This window comes from Centruroides vittatus, unplaced genomic scaffold (assembly GCF_030686945.1).
Source record: "Centruroides vittatus isolate TY-2023 unplaced genomic scaffold, ASM3068694v2 contig_487, whole genome shotgun sequence".
Taxonomy (NCBI): Eukaryota; Metazoa; Arthropoda; class Arachnida; order Scorpiones; family Buthidae; genus Centruroides; species Centruroides vittatus.
Genome location: NW_027122275.1, coordinates 1981575 through 1996374, shown reverse-complemented (window position 1 = coordinate 1996374; position 14800 = coordinate 1981575). Strand labels below are relative to the sequence as shown.

Sequence of the window (14800 nt, the reverse complement as noted above, 5' to 3'; positions counted from 1 at the left end):
TAAAATATTAAAACAAGTTTTTCCACTCAGATTTATATTAGAATATTTACTTAGAATCATACTTTTGTATCTTTCTTTATAAGTAAGACGTTATCATTTTCTATAAGTAACACGATTTTACAACTATAAACGTAATTAAATAACAAATTTATTATTATAAGAGTGACTTTTATTATCCATTTAGCACCAAAATAGTTTACCTTTTACTCGCTGCTCGTCTCCACCGTCACGTATTGACCGGGCGACATATATAATGCCAGTCAAAGACGGAGTTCCCGGAGAGCGAGAGAGGGAAAGACTTTGCTCCTTACTACATCCTACAACAATGCACCAAAAACTGTTAAAACTTAAAGCACTCCTTTCATCGCTAATAAGAATGGTCGTGCCAAAGTAGCATACTTATAAATGAGAGCATGGGTTGTCCATTTGGTAGAAGTGCTTCTCGCTCCTTACAAACTCTTGTAGAAAATGATGCCGAAGAAAAATCGTGTGCTGAAAACAGCAACGTGGATCTATCGAAACTTAAGTCAGATACTCCGGAATTGGAAAGATTAGATCTACGTGGATTGACTGTAGCTGTGTTGAGTCTCATTAGTCCTTCGGTAAGCTCTATATGTGGATTACAATGATAATTTATGATAAATAGGCCATTCAGAAAAATAACACGATTCTTTGTTCTAAAAATGTTCTAAAGTATTGAAAATTCATTAATTTTATTATTTATTATTAAACTTTAGCATTTAGTTCATAGAATAGTGTAATTTACTCTTTTGTAGTGTTTTCTATTATTTTAATTAACTCTTTATTTAAACTCATTAACTTTTACATTTTTAAAATAAAATTGCTATTTACCATGCAATAGTTCTTATGTAATACTTGATATAAAGTAAAATATTAACAAAAATTTATCGTTTCCTATTCAAATATTTTGATATTTTGCATATATTTTTATAAGAAATTATGAAATTATTCTTACTTTTATTCTTTCATTCAAATAACATAACTTTTAACTGCTCAGATTTTATTCTTTACAAAAATTATTTTTTCTAATTTTTTCATACTTATTATCAATATTTTTAAAAATAGAAATTAAATATAAAAATGCGTGTGTAATTTTCTAGATGATAATCATTTTTATTGTTCAGCTGCCATAACAATTTTGATAGAATATTTTCACAAAAGACCAATCGATCTTTAACTTCGTGGAAGTACGTATAAGAAAATTGCCGTTTTTGTGAAGTTCGTTTTTCCGTTTAATAATAATGAATTAAAATCATTTATCTTGAAAATACCTTTTTTAGAATTTGTTACTTCTCCTAGTTCTTTATTTATTTGTGTTAATGTTGAATGTAATAATAGTAATATTTTTAAATGCAACAAGTTTTCATTATCAGAAAATTTATTTTATAAAGTAAAAATGTGTTTGAATTCTTATAATTAAATAAACTTATTTAAGATATATTAACGCTCTAAACAGCTTTATATATATGTATTCTATATTTATATATAATACTTAGCTTAAAATAGCCAAGAAAGTTTTACTGTTATGATAAAAAAAAAAAAAAACGGTGGCACTGAGAATCAATGTATCTTAACGAAATTTCTAAATAAGTAGGCAAAGCCTCTAGCATAATAAAATTTAGTTAGATTTTTTTTTTAAAAAATTCTTTAAATTTTATAAAATTACATTCGGAATAGATGAAAAGTCTTAAAGAATTAAACTCTATAACATCTGGCCGGCATTGCCATCATTAATTACCATATAAACTGCATTATTATCACAACAAACTACTTCCAACAACCTTTACTCTGCAGTTAAATTATTTCTTTAATCTAACGAATTAAACTCTGTTCGACATATAAATTTTGTTTTATATACAATAAATTATGGTTTCTTCATTGAAATTTTCGTTAAAAAGTTAACTTACTTACTAATGTATTAACTAAAATTATAAATAAATAAACTATTAAAGATAAAAAATTTAATTATGTATAATTATAATGTGTATATATGAAACTAAATATAGTAAATGCATCGATAAAAAATTATATTTAAAAAAATTAACAAAAATTGTTTTACTAGTTACTGTAAATTAGTTCCTGTAAACTAGTTACAGGAATTTTAATACTTTTGTAATTTTTCTGTTAAATAAGATACTTAGTTTGAACAATTATTTATTGTGACATCGTCACAATAAATAATTGCACGTTGCCTGGTTCTGCACTTCTTAATCATATTTTTAAATTACTTAATTTAAAATATATGCTCTCCACCTCAACATTAGTAGTGGCTTGTCCCTGTACATCATACTTTTCATTTAACAATAGAGTCGTGCCAGTCATCTATCTAACACTTTTTGGTGGAAAATTTTTGAATTGAAATAACATAATTTCCAGTTTGCATCAAAAGTTCGTATATAGTTAATCGGGGTCTCCCGCCTTCAATATTTCCACATCTGGTCTCAGATTTCATCCGACAGACGGACAAACGAACGTACGACAGTAGGAGCTTATAGGTATACAATTTTTGTCAAATTGCAGCCGAATTACTTAACAGATTTTCCTGAGCTTACTTCGTAACTTTCATCTTGATTTCTATTTCTGATCTCCAAAGTTGATTAGACTTAAATAACGATTCCCATTACTCGAATACACGTTAAGATTTTAAGATAAATTTAATTTTAAGTAAATTGGGTTGAAATGCGATTCATTTATTCAAATTAAGGATGACGAAAATTAGACTTAGAAAATGAAAGAACATACATTAACTTATAATTATATCAATACTTTCATTCAGTCAGTGAACTTAAAGATAATCTTTTATTATTTTTAATTATGAACTTTTCTGTAAATTTTTAACGAAAAATTATACAACAATAAAGGACATTTACAAGAATGCTTAATGTTCGCATGGTTTACCAGTACGTCAGATGTTATTGTTATACTCTTAAATCTCTAAATATCTAGAATATTTCATATGATAAATATATTTTAAACATACCATTTTCAAGTGACATTCTTAAGATTTCTAATATAAGTAAACTTCTTTTTAAATATCACTTTTGTGAGTTGCAAAATGAATATTTATGCAGTATACTTGAATTATATTAGATCAAAGGATAACTAATTAAGAATCTTGTTTCTCTAATTAGTAAACTTACTCATGCTTCCTGTTAATATCACTTCAATTCCTTCTCGAGTTAACGTAATTAGTTTTGCAAAAATTTATATATATTAACTGCATATAACAACGTCTATAACTATTTCCTTATTAAAAGACAACGAACTTATCTTTGAATGCTGAAAAGTTATATTTATAAATGTTTATTCTGTTCTTTTTTGAATGTAAATGTAACAGAAATTTACATTTTCTTTAAATCATTTATCTTAGTTTTATTTTTTAAACTTGTGAAAATTTTATAAACTTAAGTTATATATCAAAAATTTTAAATTAATTTTTTAGATATTTTTGTTTTTGGCTTCTTTACAAGTGATTCGTATTCAGTTTGATTTTTAAATTAAAATATTTCATGAATTTTTTCAAAATTATTCATTTATAAATTCTTAAAATAAATAAAAAAAATTAGTGTATTAGGAAATATTCAAGAGAAATTTGTGATTTTAGAGAAAATAAATAAGACTTACATATAGAAAGTATTATTCATCTCTTTATATAATCAGTTTTGGGGCTTAATTTTTAAACATTTATCCAAATTTTAATGGAAGTAATAAGTAAATTTATAAATTTTCAATTTATTAATTTAAATCTTACCAGTGAATTTTTCGTATGAATTCTTATTATAATGCACTTTACATTTTCTATAAAAACATATCAAAATAATTTCATAATATTTATTATTAAATATAACTTTTATATATCAAGACATTAAAACTTTCTAAAACTAACATTTGAAGTAATGAGCGAATTCGAGTTTTTAGAAATGTTTTATGAAACAAAACCTCTATTTGGATAAATGTATTGTTCATATTATAAAATATACTTACAGTTGTAGTTATAACCATAACACAGAATTGAATTGTAGAAGCCAAGCCCTATCGTGTCTATTGTTTGAGTATCATTTCAGCTCGATAAATGTATCGTATAACTTGTCAATGACACAAACTAAGTACCGTTGATAAACAAATAAGCGTTAGTATCATATAAGACTTAAATATGTCACACATTTTTCTGTTTCGCTATGGAATAAGAAAGAACATTGCACTTTCTTAATTATAATATTTTGCTTTGTGTGTTAAAAAAACTCATACAAATTAATTTTTATATTTAATTTTTCCTCTTCTGTTTCCTTATATTTTGTCATTTTAAAACTTAATTTTAAGTGATAAAAATTAAAAAAGAAATCTTCCGGATATTTAAAAATTAAATGAAAATAATACTTACGTTCTATGTGGGAACAATTCAGTTTTATGGAATATAAACTGAGTAAAACCATCGTTTTGCAGAGTTTTGTTTACCTTGAGATATCAATAATTAATTTCTACGTATCTAGAAACATTTATGTAACTTAGATTATTATAAAATTTAATTTTTCTCGTTTGATACGTCGTACAGATATAGAAACGAAGAGAGAGTTTCATGTTAATAATAATATTTTTAATTAATATTCTAAATAATCTCTGCTAAAATTAATTACTTCTATGTAGAGATATGGATAATTTTCGAATAGAAATTTTATAATTTTTGTTTTTTAAGACTGTCTGTGTCAATTATCGTAAAAAGTGTTACAAAGTTAATTGCACAAATTACTCTTTGTTATCTTTCCTATCATATTAAAAATATAATTAAAATTAATTAATGTAAGAGTATCTTTGTAATGAATGTTACTAAAATAAATTTTCTCAAAAATCTACAAAATATTGTTATTTTATATGTCTCAATTATATTAAATTATCACATGAAAACGATGTAATTACCCTTTAATTTAACTAAGTTAATTAATAAATTAATTAAAATTAATTACTCTTCTTGTATGTTATTCTGTAGAGAACATTTTAATGATTCTTTTTTTATAGTTTAAACATAATTTTTAGTGTTTCATATTAAACATATGCACATGAACCAAAAACCGTATAAAAGCGTTATTATATAACAAATTAAAACTTAAATGCAAATAATCTTTAATAAAAGTCCTGTTGACATAAATAAAATGTCAATATTAAATAAATTCGCATAAATAGATGCGATTGTATTGTATTTAATTTACTCAAATTTAATTATTAAAAATATAAATTAATAAATAATAATTAATATCAACATTCTATATTGTTTATTTATTTATTCAATAAAATTAAATTTTTTTTTATTTTGTAAATAAAAGAACTGGTCATATATAAAACTTTTATTCTGTTTAGAGAAGTTCATTTCAGACTTTATCACAAAGAAAATTGTTTTAAAGGATAAATTTTCATTGATTTCTTTAAAAGAATAAACACGAGATACAAATGTTTCTCTATTTACTCTTTTAACAAAAATTCCGGTAAAATTATTTTAGTAATTTGATTTATATGTATTTGTTTAATAAAATTCTGCTATTTATGGTTATAAAATCATACTTTACATTGATATTTTAACATATTTTTACAATTTTTGATAAAGTTTTCGTTTCTAAACTATTTTATTATATATAATAAATAAAATTTATAAAGAAATCTGAAAGAATTTTTAAAAGTTTGTAGTAAAATATCTGTAGAATCGATTGAACTTGATTTAAAGATTATGTTTTTGGCACTCTTGCAGAATGGAATTTCTGAGTCAAAGCCAAGTTTATAATAAAGAAAAACCCGATAATGATGGTACCAAACGATGCATTTTATATAAAACAACTGATAAAGGTTAAAAAAATAAATTAAACTTTCTCAATATTACATAAAGAATTCGTGTTATTTATTTTCTTTCTGTAAAAATAAACCAGCAAAAAATGAAATGTACAGTAATTTCAGATATTCGTTAATGAGAATTACACGAAACGGAATTATATTTATGGTTTAATTCTGTTTCATTAATATTGGTCACTTATTAATTAATAATTTGTAATCGTCAAATGGATCAGATTAATTTATCAAGACTTTGATCCTTCATTATAATTTACTTCTCCTTAATTTATAATTTATGTGTAGTTTAGTTCTAGGTATTAACGGTATATATATAGTAATTTAGCTTTTAAACACTACATAATGGTGTTACTATATCGATCCTAATTTATAAGTGAACATTTATCAAAAATTGTTAGCAATAATTAAATGTGGTATTGCAGTACGATTGTTGAAAGATTAGTAACGATTAAGTGAAAAATTTCAGAATATTTTAGGAGTTCAATTTTATTAACATTAAAGAATAAGCCTTTACTCCCTGTTTTATGATATTCAATGCAAATTTACTTTATTACACATACGTAAAATATTATTACAATGAAATTTGTATAACCCTTTCATTACAATGAAAAGGGTATATTGTATTTCTACGTGTGTGGAATAAAATACTGTACATTTGTATTAAATATTTAATTTATTATTAATTCTTATAGTATAATTTGATTTTAATTATAATATTCAATCTACACCATTCCGTTTTTAGAACATATAATGTGCTGTACATTTATAAGATATCCTCTGGCTGAATAAAGAAAAAATTTATAATGAAGGACCTTATTTTAACAAAATTATTTCTGAGAATATCTTTCACTAAATTTGAATGATTCTTAAGGGTCCATGATATAAAGAAGCCCAAGCCAAGCCCTGAGCACTGATTCAATGGAACAGTATGAATATGAGACTTTGTTTAATTATATAAGAAAGATGTTTATGTTTTGGGCTCGTTCTGATTAGGAACGATAACTTTTAAATAGAAGTATACTATTAGTTTATTACTAGAAATTATATATCATAAATATGAAATTATGAAATATGTGACGGTTCTAAGCATTGGAGTGCCCTAAGATTTAGAAGGACCTTTGCTTAAGGGACTAAGATTTCTACAAGTAGTTATGTCACCTCTAAGGCTTTATAATACTGATAAAAATATGTTTTTCTAAAAATTTAAACGTATTGATAACATACAAATGTTTGTTTACTTTTGAGATAAAATTTATTGTAAATCTTGATAGATATATTACATATTACAAATGAAAAAAACGTATTAATTTTCTTTGTGTTTTCTTTTAGATCTTTGAAAAAAATTATATTTCTTTACTATGTATCTAATATAAAGATCATTGCATGTTTTAAAGATAGTAAGTTTGTTCAAAATATTATTAAATTTTTAAATAGATCTTATATATAAAAATTTTATTTAATAACTTTATCGTAAATATTTAATTTTATTGAGGCATTAAATAAAAATATATTAAGGATTTTTTAAAATATAAAATATGCCTGAAATATTCTAATTTATGCATTTTTTATAATAAATTAATTTATAAATTTATTTAACTCTACTAAAATTTTGCTGAAAAACTAATTTTTCCTTACAAAAATTTTTATTTCAATTTTTTCATTTATATTTTTGATATTTTTATTGTTTGTTTGATTTATAAAATAAAAAATCCTATATTATATATATATATGAAAAAACATATTATAAAAATATGAAAAGGAAATTTATTTTTGGAATTTAAACAAGATGAACGGCTTTCTAAACGACGTTATTTTCAAAAATTCTAAGAAGAATTTCATCATATGATAAATTTATTCGATAAGATGAAACTCGTCATTCGCATCTGCCATTCAAATTACTACTGTTTAGAAATACAGTTTTAAAGATTAAAACTAAACATTATGCCATTAAAATGTTTAATATGTTCAGCAAAGAATTTATGTTATTTTAGGAACCATCAATCATAAATTATTTTCGTAATTTTGCATTTTCTTCGTTGAATGATTTCAACAAATTAAACTACAAGTATAATTCGATTAAACTTATTTAAATTTTTAAAACTTTCCAACATTTCATTTATTCTTGTTAATTTTACATCATGCCTCGAATATTTCTCAATTAATAGAGATATTTTTGACTATTTCTGTAATATTTAAAGGCTTTTGTTTATGTTTAATATGAGGTGAACTGAATTGATGACACACTAAATGTAAGATCGGTTCTTTCTCATAATATTTCACAATTTAGGTCATCAGTTAGATGGATTTTCTTTCTTTTTTTTTCGTTCATATATCATTCAATATCTTAAAAAGATTCGAGTTTTTATTTAGTTTTTAGATATTTAAACTAATTTTTATATTTCCACTTGCTATTAAATTAGTCAAGAAATTTTATTGATTTATTTTGTGCTTCATAAACAGCTTTGCAAATCGATTAGTAAATATCAACTTTCTATTTTTTCTATTTAATATCATTTTTTGCTATTTTCATGTTTGTTGTGATTACCATTAGGCACAAATCAATAAAGTAATTTGCCAGAAAAATAATAAATTTAAATAAAATCAATCTATTTTAAATTAAGAAAACAATTTTCTTTTCGTCTGAATGAATCTTCAAATAATGACATTTTATGTATCTTTGTTTTAATATTTTATATAATTTGTTATAAAGTTTGTTTTTGCTTAAAATGAGAAATATTATTTACAATTAAATTACTACTTTAGTATCAGATTTATGGTCGTTTCTCTTTAACTTCATCATTTGTCAACAGAGAACTTTAATAACATCCTTTTGTAACTGGCTGAAAGTTAATCGTAATTTATTTTTATCAGTTTATGACATACAGTGAGGAGTATTTATTGAGTTTTCGAGGTTTTATATATTCTTCTAGCATCCAACTCTTCTTTATCACTTTAAGTTTACATAACGCTAATCTTAATTTAATAATCGAAACAGATTTCAAAATATTGTTACGAATTTTGTTTAAAACTGAATATATTTAAAAAATATTCAACTTATTTATTTATATCTTATGCTTATGAGAAAATTTATTAAGAAGAATGCGTGAATTTTTTCACTACTCTCTTTGATGTTTTCAGAGATGCTGCTGCTTTAATAAGTCCAATATTAAAAAACGAACTATTTTATAATCGAATTTCTTCGTATGAAGCAAGAAATAAATATTCCGTACGAAATTTAATGATTTTTATTACATGAATCTGTAAATCAGTAATTACAGATGCTATATTTTAATTCGAGATAAAATGAAAAATAAGCGGATTATTCAGTTATTAAGCGTTTTAAATAGAAAATAAGTAAAACAAAAATATATAATTTAGTAAAAATACGCATTTCTTTTGATACAAAAGATTGATTTCTATCGTAGAAAGTACTTTTATAAATTTTCTTAAAAATATTGTTTTCTAGATGATGATTTTTTCGTGTTTCTTTATGAAGCAATTGCAGAATGATGTATGTATAAACAGAAAATATGTACATACTTTATTGAATTAGTATTATGTCTAAATAATTTTTTTATATCCTTTAATATTGATTTTTATGTTAAGGTGAAATTTTTTGAAGAATAAAAAGCTTAATTTAGCAGGTGACAACTTAAAAAACAAGACACGATATAGGTTACATTTTCTGGTGAAGATTTCAAATCTTGACTGGAAAATGTAATATAAATGAATTTGAAAGCTTCTTTAAGTTGTTTACTTTGTTCTGTAGTAATTTATTTATATCTATAAGTAAGTGTTGTTTACCAAACTTTGAAAAATTCTTCAAAACATAAGAGAATTTCATTTATAAAAGTATGTATGTAACGGTGTTTTTATCCTTTTGATTCCTTTTATTATATATATATATATTATATATCTTATATATATTACTAATATTTCTTATTTACTCTTATTTATTTATTTATTAAAACCTATGGAAGATTTTGAAGTGTCTAACGCACTTAACGCATGTAAAAGTATATTTTTGTTTAAAAAGTATAATGACTAATGCTCTTTTTAAAAATAAAAACAATATTATAACTATTTTTCTCTTAAAATATATTTTAATAGAAGATAATCCATTATTGAAATTAAAATACAAGTTAACACACGGTTAAATTCGCTTAAAAATATATTTTTTAAATGTTTTTTTCGTTTTTGTTGTCATTAATTCAAAGAGTTGCGAATAATTAATGTAAATTCTCGAAGAATTTTATCACTAATTTTTTCTCTCAATGTACTCGTTTAGTTGGATATTTATAAAAACATTAATGTCCTTTAAAAACTGTATTATTCTGCTCTTTCGTTGGCTAATTCAATATATTTAGTTTTTAGGTAAACAACGATTGATGCAAGTTATTTAATTTTAAACTTTTGGAAATAAAACAAAGTTGAAATTATAGTATAAAAATAATAAATTAACGAAATTTTTTCTATGATGCCTCTTATTTTAATTATCTAGATGAAAATCTATTTTTATACTATACAAATTATACAAGTAGATATATACACTATAGAAATAAACATCACCTTAATTCGTTCTCAGCAACGAATTAAGGTGTTTTTTATTTCTATATGATTATTTGCTGAGCACTGTTGATGATATATATGTTACTGTGAGAAACCAAAATTAGAGAGTGTCGAGATTCTCCGGTGAATGTCGAGGCATACGACAGCCCATTGGTGAAAGACCAAATATTTGGTGGTATTATTAATGTCAGTATATGTTTAGGTTACGTTTAAGTTTGTTTTTGGTTAGGTTAGGTTAAATTAGTTTATGTTACGTTATGTAAAAAATGTACTTCAGACAAGCAGCTGCAACTAATTCGAGAAATGGAAGTGAAGGCTGTACATGCTGTAATTGCAAAAAAAAAAAAAAAAAAATATATTGTTTTACGACTAAATGCGAGGAACAATATTTTTATTTAACGTTCACATCAGTGCATGCTGAATGTCCGTGTAAGTGAGAAATAATGATATTTAGAAAATATTTCGTACATGCACGAAACGACTGTGTGAATGCCGACATTCACTGGAGAATGTTGACATTCGCAGGATTTTGGTCTTTTACAGTAACATATACACTATATGAATTTGGTAAGGACTAATAACACAGGTCTGCAAGTAAAAAACTGCATAAGATTTTTATACATTTTCTTATAGATTTCAACTTGGTAAAAACGAAAAATATACCCAAAAAATCCATCTCGTCAATTTTTTTTGTTACACTCAAGTTTTTGTTTGTATTTAGTGTAAAATTCCTAGTTAACTTAAAATTAGTATTTTTTTAATGGCCTTAAAACGAAGACTTCTCACATTAATTCTATCAATTATAGCTGGACTCTGCAATAAATAAATAAATAAATAAAAATGTTCATGGTTGAAGAGAATAGTGGTAGGGGGAGGTGGATTAAGTAGTTTTAGCATTAGGAGGAAGGTCGCATGATCGTGTAGAAGCAGATTAAAAGTTGATAGTAATATTACTGGTAACGTTGAATATATTTTGACACGTTATCTGGGATACTAGGAATAAATTTAAACAACCTGCTGTTGGATTAGATCATTTTTTAACAAGCTAAATAAGTTCAGTATCTCGCTGGTCATCTAATCCCACACTCAGTTTATATTCAGCATTCGAACACTACTGTGCTTGTATTTTTATTTCTGGAATATGGCTCGCAGAGGTTGTGTAATTTCTCCCGACAACTTCTGATGTGTGTGTGGTGAATACACAGTGAAAAGTCAACAAAGAAACATGAGTGAGTTTGTGAAGATAGTTTATTTTGCGTATTTTAAATTGAAACTTGGAGATCAAGACAAAGCATGAGCTCCGCATAAGGTGTGCAGAAGATGCGAGGAAGATCTTTGTTTGTTGTTTAAGGGTAAAATAAACTCATTTCGTTTTGACATTCCTATAATATGGCGTGAACAGGAAAATCCCACAACGGATTGCTATTTCTGTTCGGTAGATGTTAAAGAATTTAATACAAAAAATAAAAATAAAATATTTTACCCTAACCTTGACTCAGCTATTCGTCCAGTGTCCCATGGTTCTGAAATACCAGTTCCACAGCCACCTTCTAATTTAGATGACATCCTGAGTGAGTCAAAGGACTCAGACACATTAGCTTCCCAGGACGAATCTAACTCAGATTTCTCTGTTGACGGAGGACCTCAACTTTTTTCTCAGAGTGAGCTCAACGACCTAGTAAGAGACTTAGGTTTTTCAAAAGATGCAGCCGAATTGCTAGGATCAAGATTAAAAAACAAAAACCTGCTATCATCCGGGACCTCGAGAGAGAGAGAATTTACTTATTTTTTCTCTAAAGAGGGAAATCTGGTTTATTGTAATGATGTTCATGTGCTCATGAAGTGCGTTGAAATAGAATATGATTCATCAGAATGGCGCATATTTATTGATTCGTCTAAAACTAGCCTCAAAGCAGTCTTGCTGCATAATGGAAATGTATTTGCATCTCTTCCTATGGGACACTCGGTTAATATGGAAGAAAACTATACTGATTTGGCTACAATTCTTGAGAAAATCAAATATCAAAAGCATCACTGGATGGTTTGTGGCGATTTCAAAATACTAACCACGTTGTTGGGTCAGCAGGGAAGTTATACTCCTTGCTTTCTTTGTTTATGGGATAGTAGAGCGAGACAGCTGCATTGGACAAATACTGACTGGCCACTATGAGACAGTTTAACCCCCGGCAAGAAAAACGTCATCAATACGACATTGGTTCCTCAGAAAAAGTGTTATTACCATCGCTTTATATTAAATTGGGGCTCATAAAGCAGTTTATCAAATCACTGCCAAGAGTTGGGGATTGTTTCATATATTTGTGTTCCAACTTCCCGAAACTGTTTGAAGCCAAGTTTAAAAAGGGAGTTTTCACTGGCCCCGACATATAAAAACTTTTATCTGATCCCCTCTTTTTAGAAACAATGGGAGAAAAGGAAAAAGAAGCGTGGGACTCTTTCAAGAACGTAGTGCATAAGTTTTTGGGAAATACTAAGGATCCTGACTACAAAACCATTGTACAACGCATGCTGGCAGCGTATGAAGCTTAAGGATGCAAGATGTGCTTAAAAGTTCATTTCTTACACTCCCATATTAACTATTTTCCCGAAAACTTGGGAACCTACAATGAAGAGCAGGGTGAACGATTTCACCAGGGTGTCTGTGATATCGAGAGACGTTACCAATGAAAATGGGATGTCATTATTTTAGCTGACTATTGTTGAATGCTCAATCGAGAAACCAGAGAGGAAATCGGAAACGAGTTCGGAGAAGCATCAAAGAGAAGAAGGAAAGGTTTCATAAGAAAAAAGAGTAGATCTAAAATTGTGTATAAATATCATAAACAATTTTTTGATTAGTTGTAAGAAAATATAATATATTTAGTTCATTATAATAAATAAGAGTTTTTATCAAAAATTTGTTTTTATTTTGCAAAAAAAACCTATACGTGATGGGATGTTACGGAAGTCATTTTTAGAATCTCCGATCTTTAAAACATATAATTCAGCAAAAATATCCCATGTACCTGGAAATATATATATATATATATATATATTGCAGACCTGTGTAATTTATCCTTTAATATGATTACAGCATTTAAGTGCTATTCATAACTTTGCAACAGTCATTCTTTATCTAGATATGTAGCAATATTATGGAAGTTTATCATCGCTAATAAACATAAACTGCTCATAATTTACTGTTAGATAGAAGATCTTTTTATGAAATTTCTATTTAGTTTTATCTGAAAAAAATATTCATTAGTTTTAAATTTTAAGATCCTCCAATCTTCATCAATATTTTTTCGCTTACTTCTTCTTATGCCATAAAGGGAGGTCGAATGTTTATTCTCATTATTATTTTTTTCCTATTTTAGTTTAAATTTCCTCATTATTATGTTGAAATGATAATTTTACATCTAGAATAATATATTGATTTCTTCGTATAATTGTTACATTTGTCCATTTATTTAACCAAATACTGAAAAAAATGCCTTAAAACTTAAATTATTTTCAATGCACATCTCTTATAATTATTTTTTCTTTCATTTTTACAGTTAACTAAATTTTTTTAAACTAAGTCTATTTTTTTATACATAACTTCGAGTCATTTATATTATTTTAAATATTTACAAAATCTCCTGTATATTTGCATCTACATCTATTAAAATCTTGTATTTGCTTCTATCTTCTGTGCTTGCATTTCTAAAATGATTTTTTCATTTAAACTCTTTTTATTCCTTTAGCTTTTTCTTTTGATTATTAGTTTGTTTTACTTATACACTAATGTTGACATTATATATAGTTACGTGTATACTTTTTTCCTCTTTTTTTTCTGTAAAACTTTACTTTAGAATATTTATATGTGTTATTTTTAGTCATTTTGAGATACTTTTGATAAAAATTTATTTATTTTTATGAGCTATATGGTCTATAGATCTCTTCTCAATTCCATAAGGATTTATAATTTATTTTTTTTACGCTGATTAGTAAATTAAAAGGTATATGTTGTAGTTTCCTTCCAAACTTTAGTCTTTATATTATTTAAAATTAAAGAGATTTTTAATGTAAATAGTCTAAAAATTCATTTATTTCCGTAAACAAACTATATTTCTTTCCAAATATTTACTCATTCTTCAAATATAATTGAGTATATATTTTTTGTTAATCTTGTAAACAACTTTATTTGAATATTTAAAAGATGTTTATTTGTTTTGACAAAAAATTCAAATTGTCAAGCATTTTACGAGAATCCATTAATCCATTTGTAATAAAAATCCATTAATAGGATTTTTATTACAAAGTTTTTTTTTGTTTATTTGAGGAGAACTTTTAAATAAATCTATTACATATTATTTTCAACAGATTTTTAGTATATTTG

General features: G+C 25.2%; 1 protein-coding gene across 1 annotated transcript in view; it reads left to right on the top strand.

The window, feature by feature from the left end:
• Nucleotides 1-296: 296 nt before the first annotated feature.
• The window catches only part of LOC136978053 (guanylate cyclase soluble subunit alpha-2-like), a 64069-nt gene continuing 49565 nt past the window's right edge, over nucleotides 297-14800 (top strand). The window contains exon 1 of the mRNA XM_067273697.1: nucleotides 297-602. Coding sequence (XP_067129798.1) covers nucleotides 414-602 — 189 coding nt within the window. The 5' untranslated portion in view covers nucleotides 297-413. The remainder of the gene's footprint in view (nucleotides 603-14800) is intronic.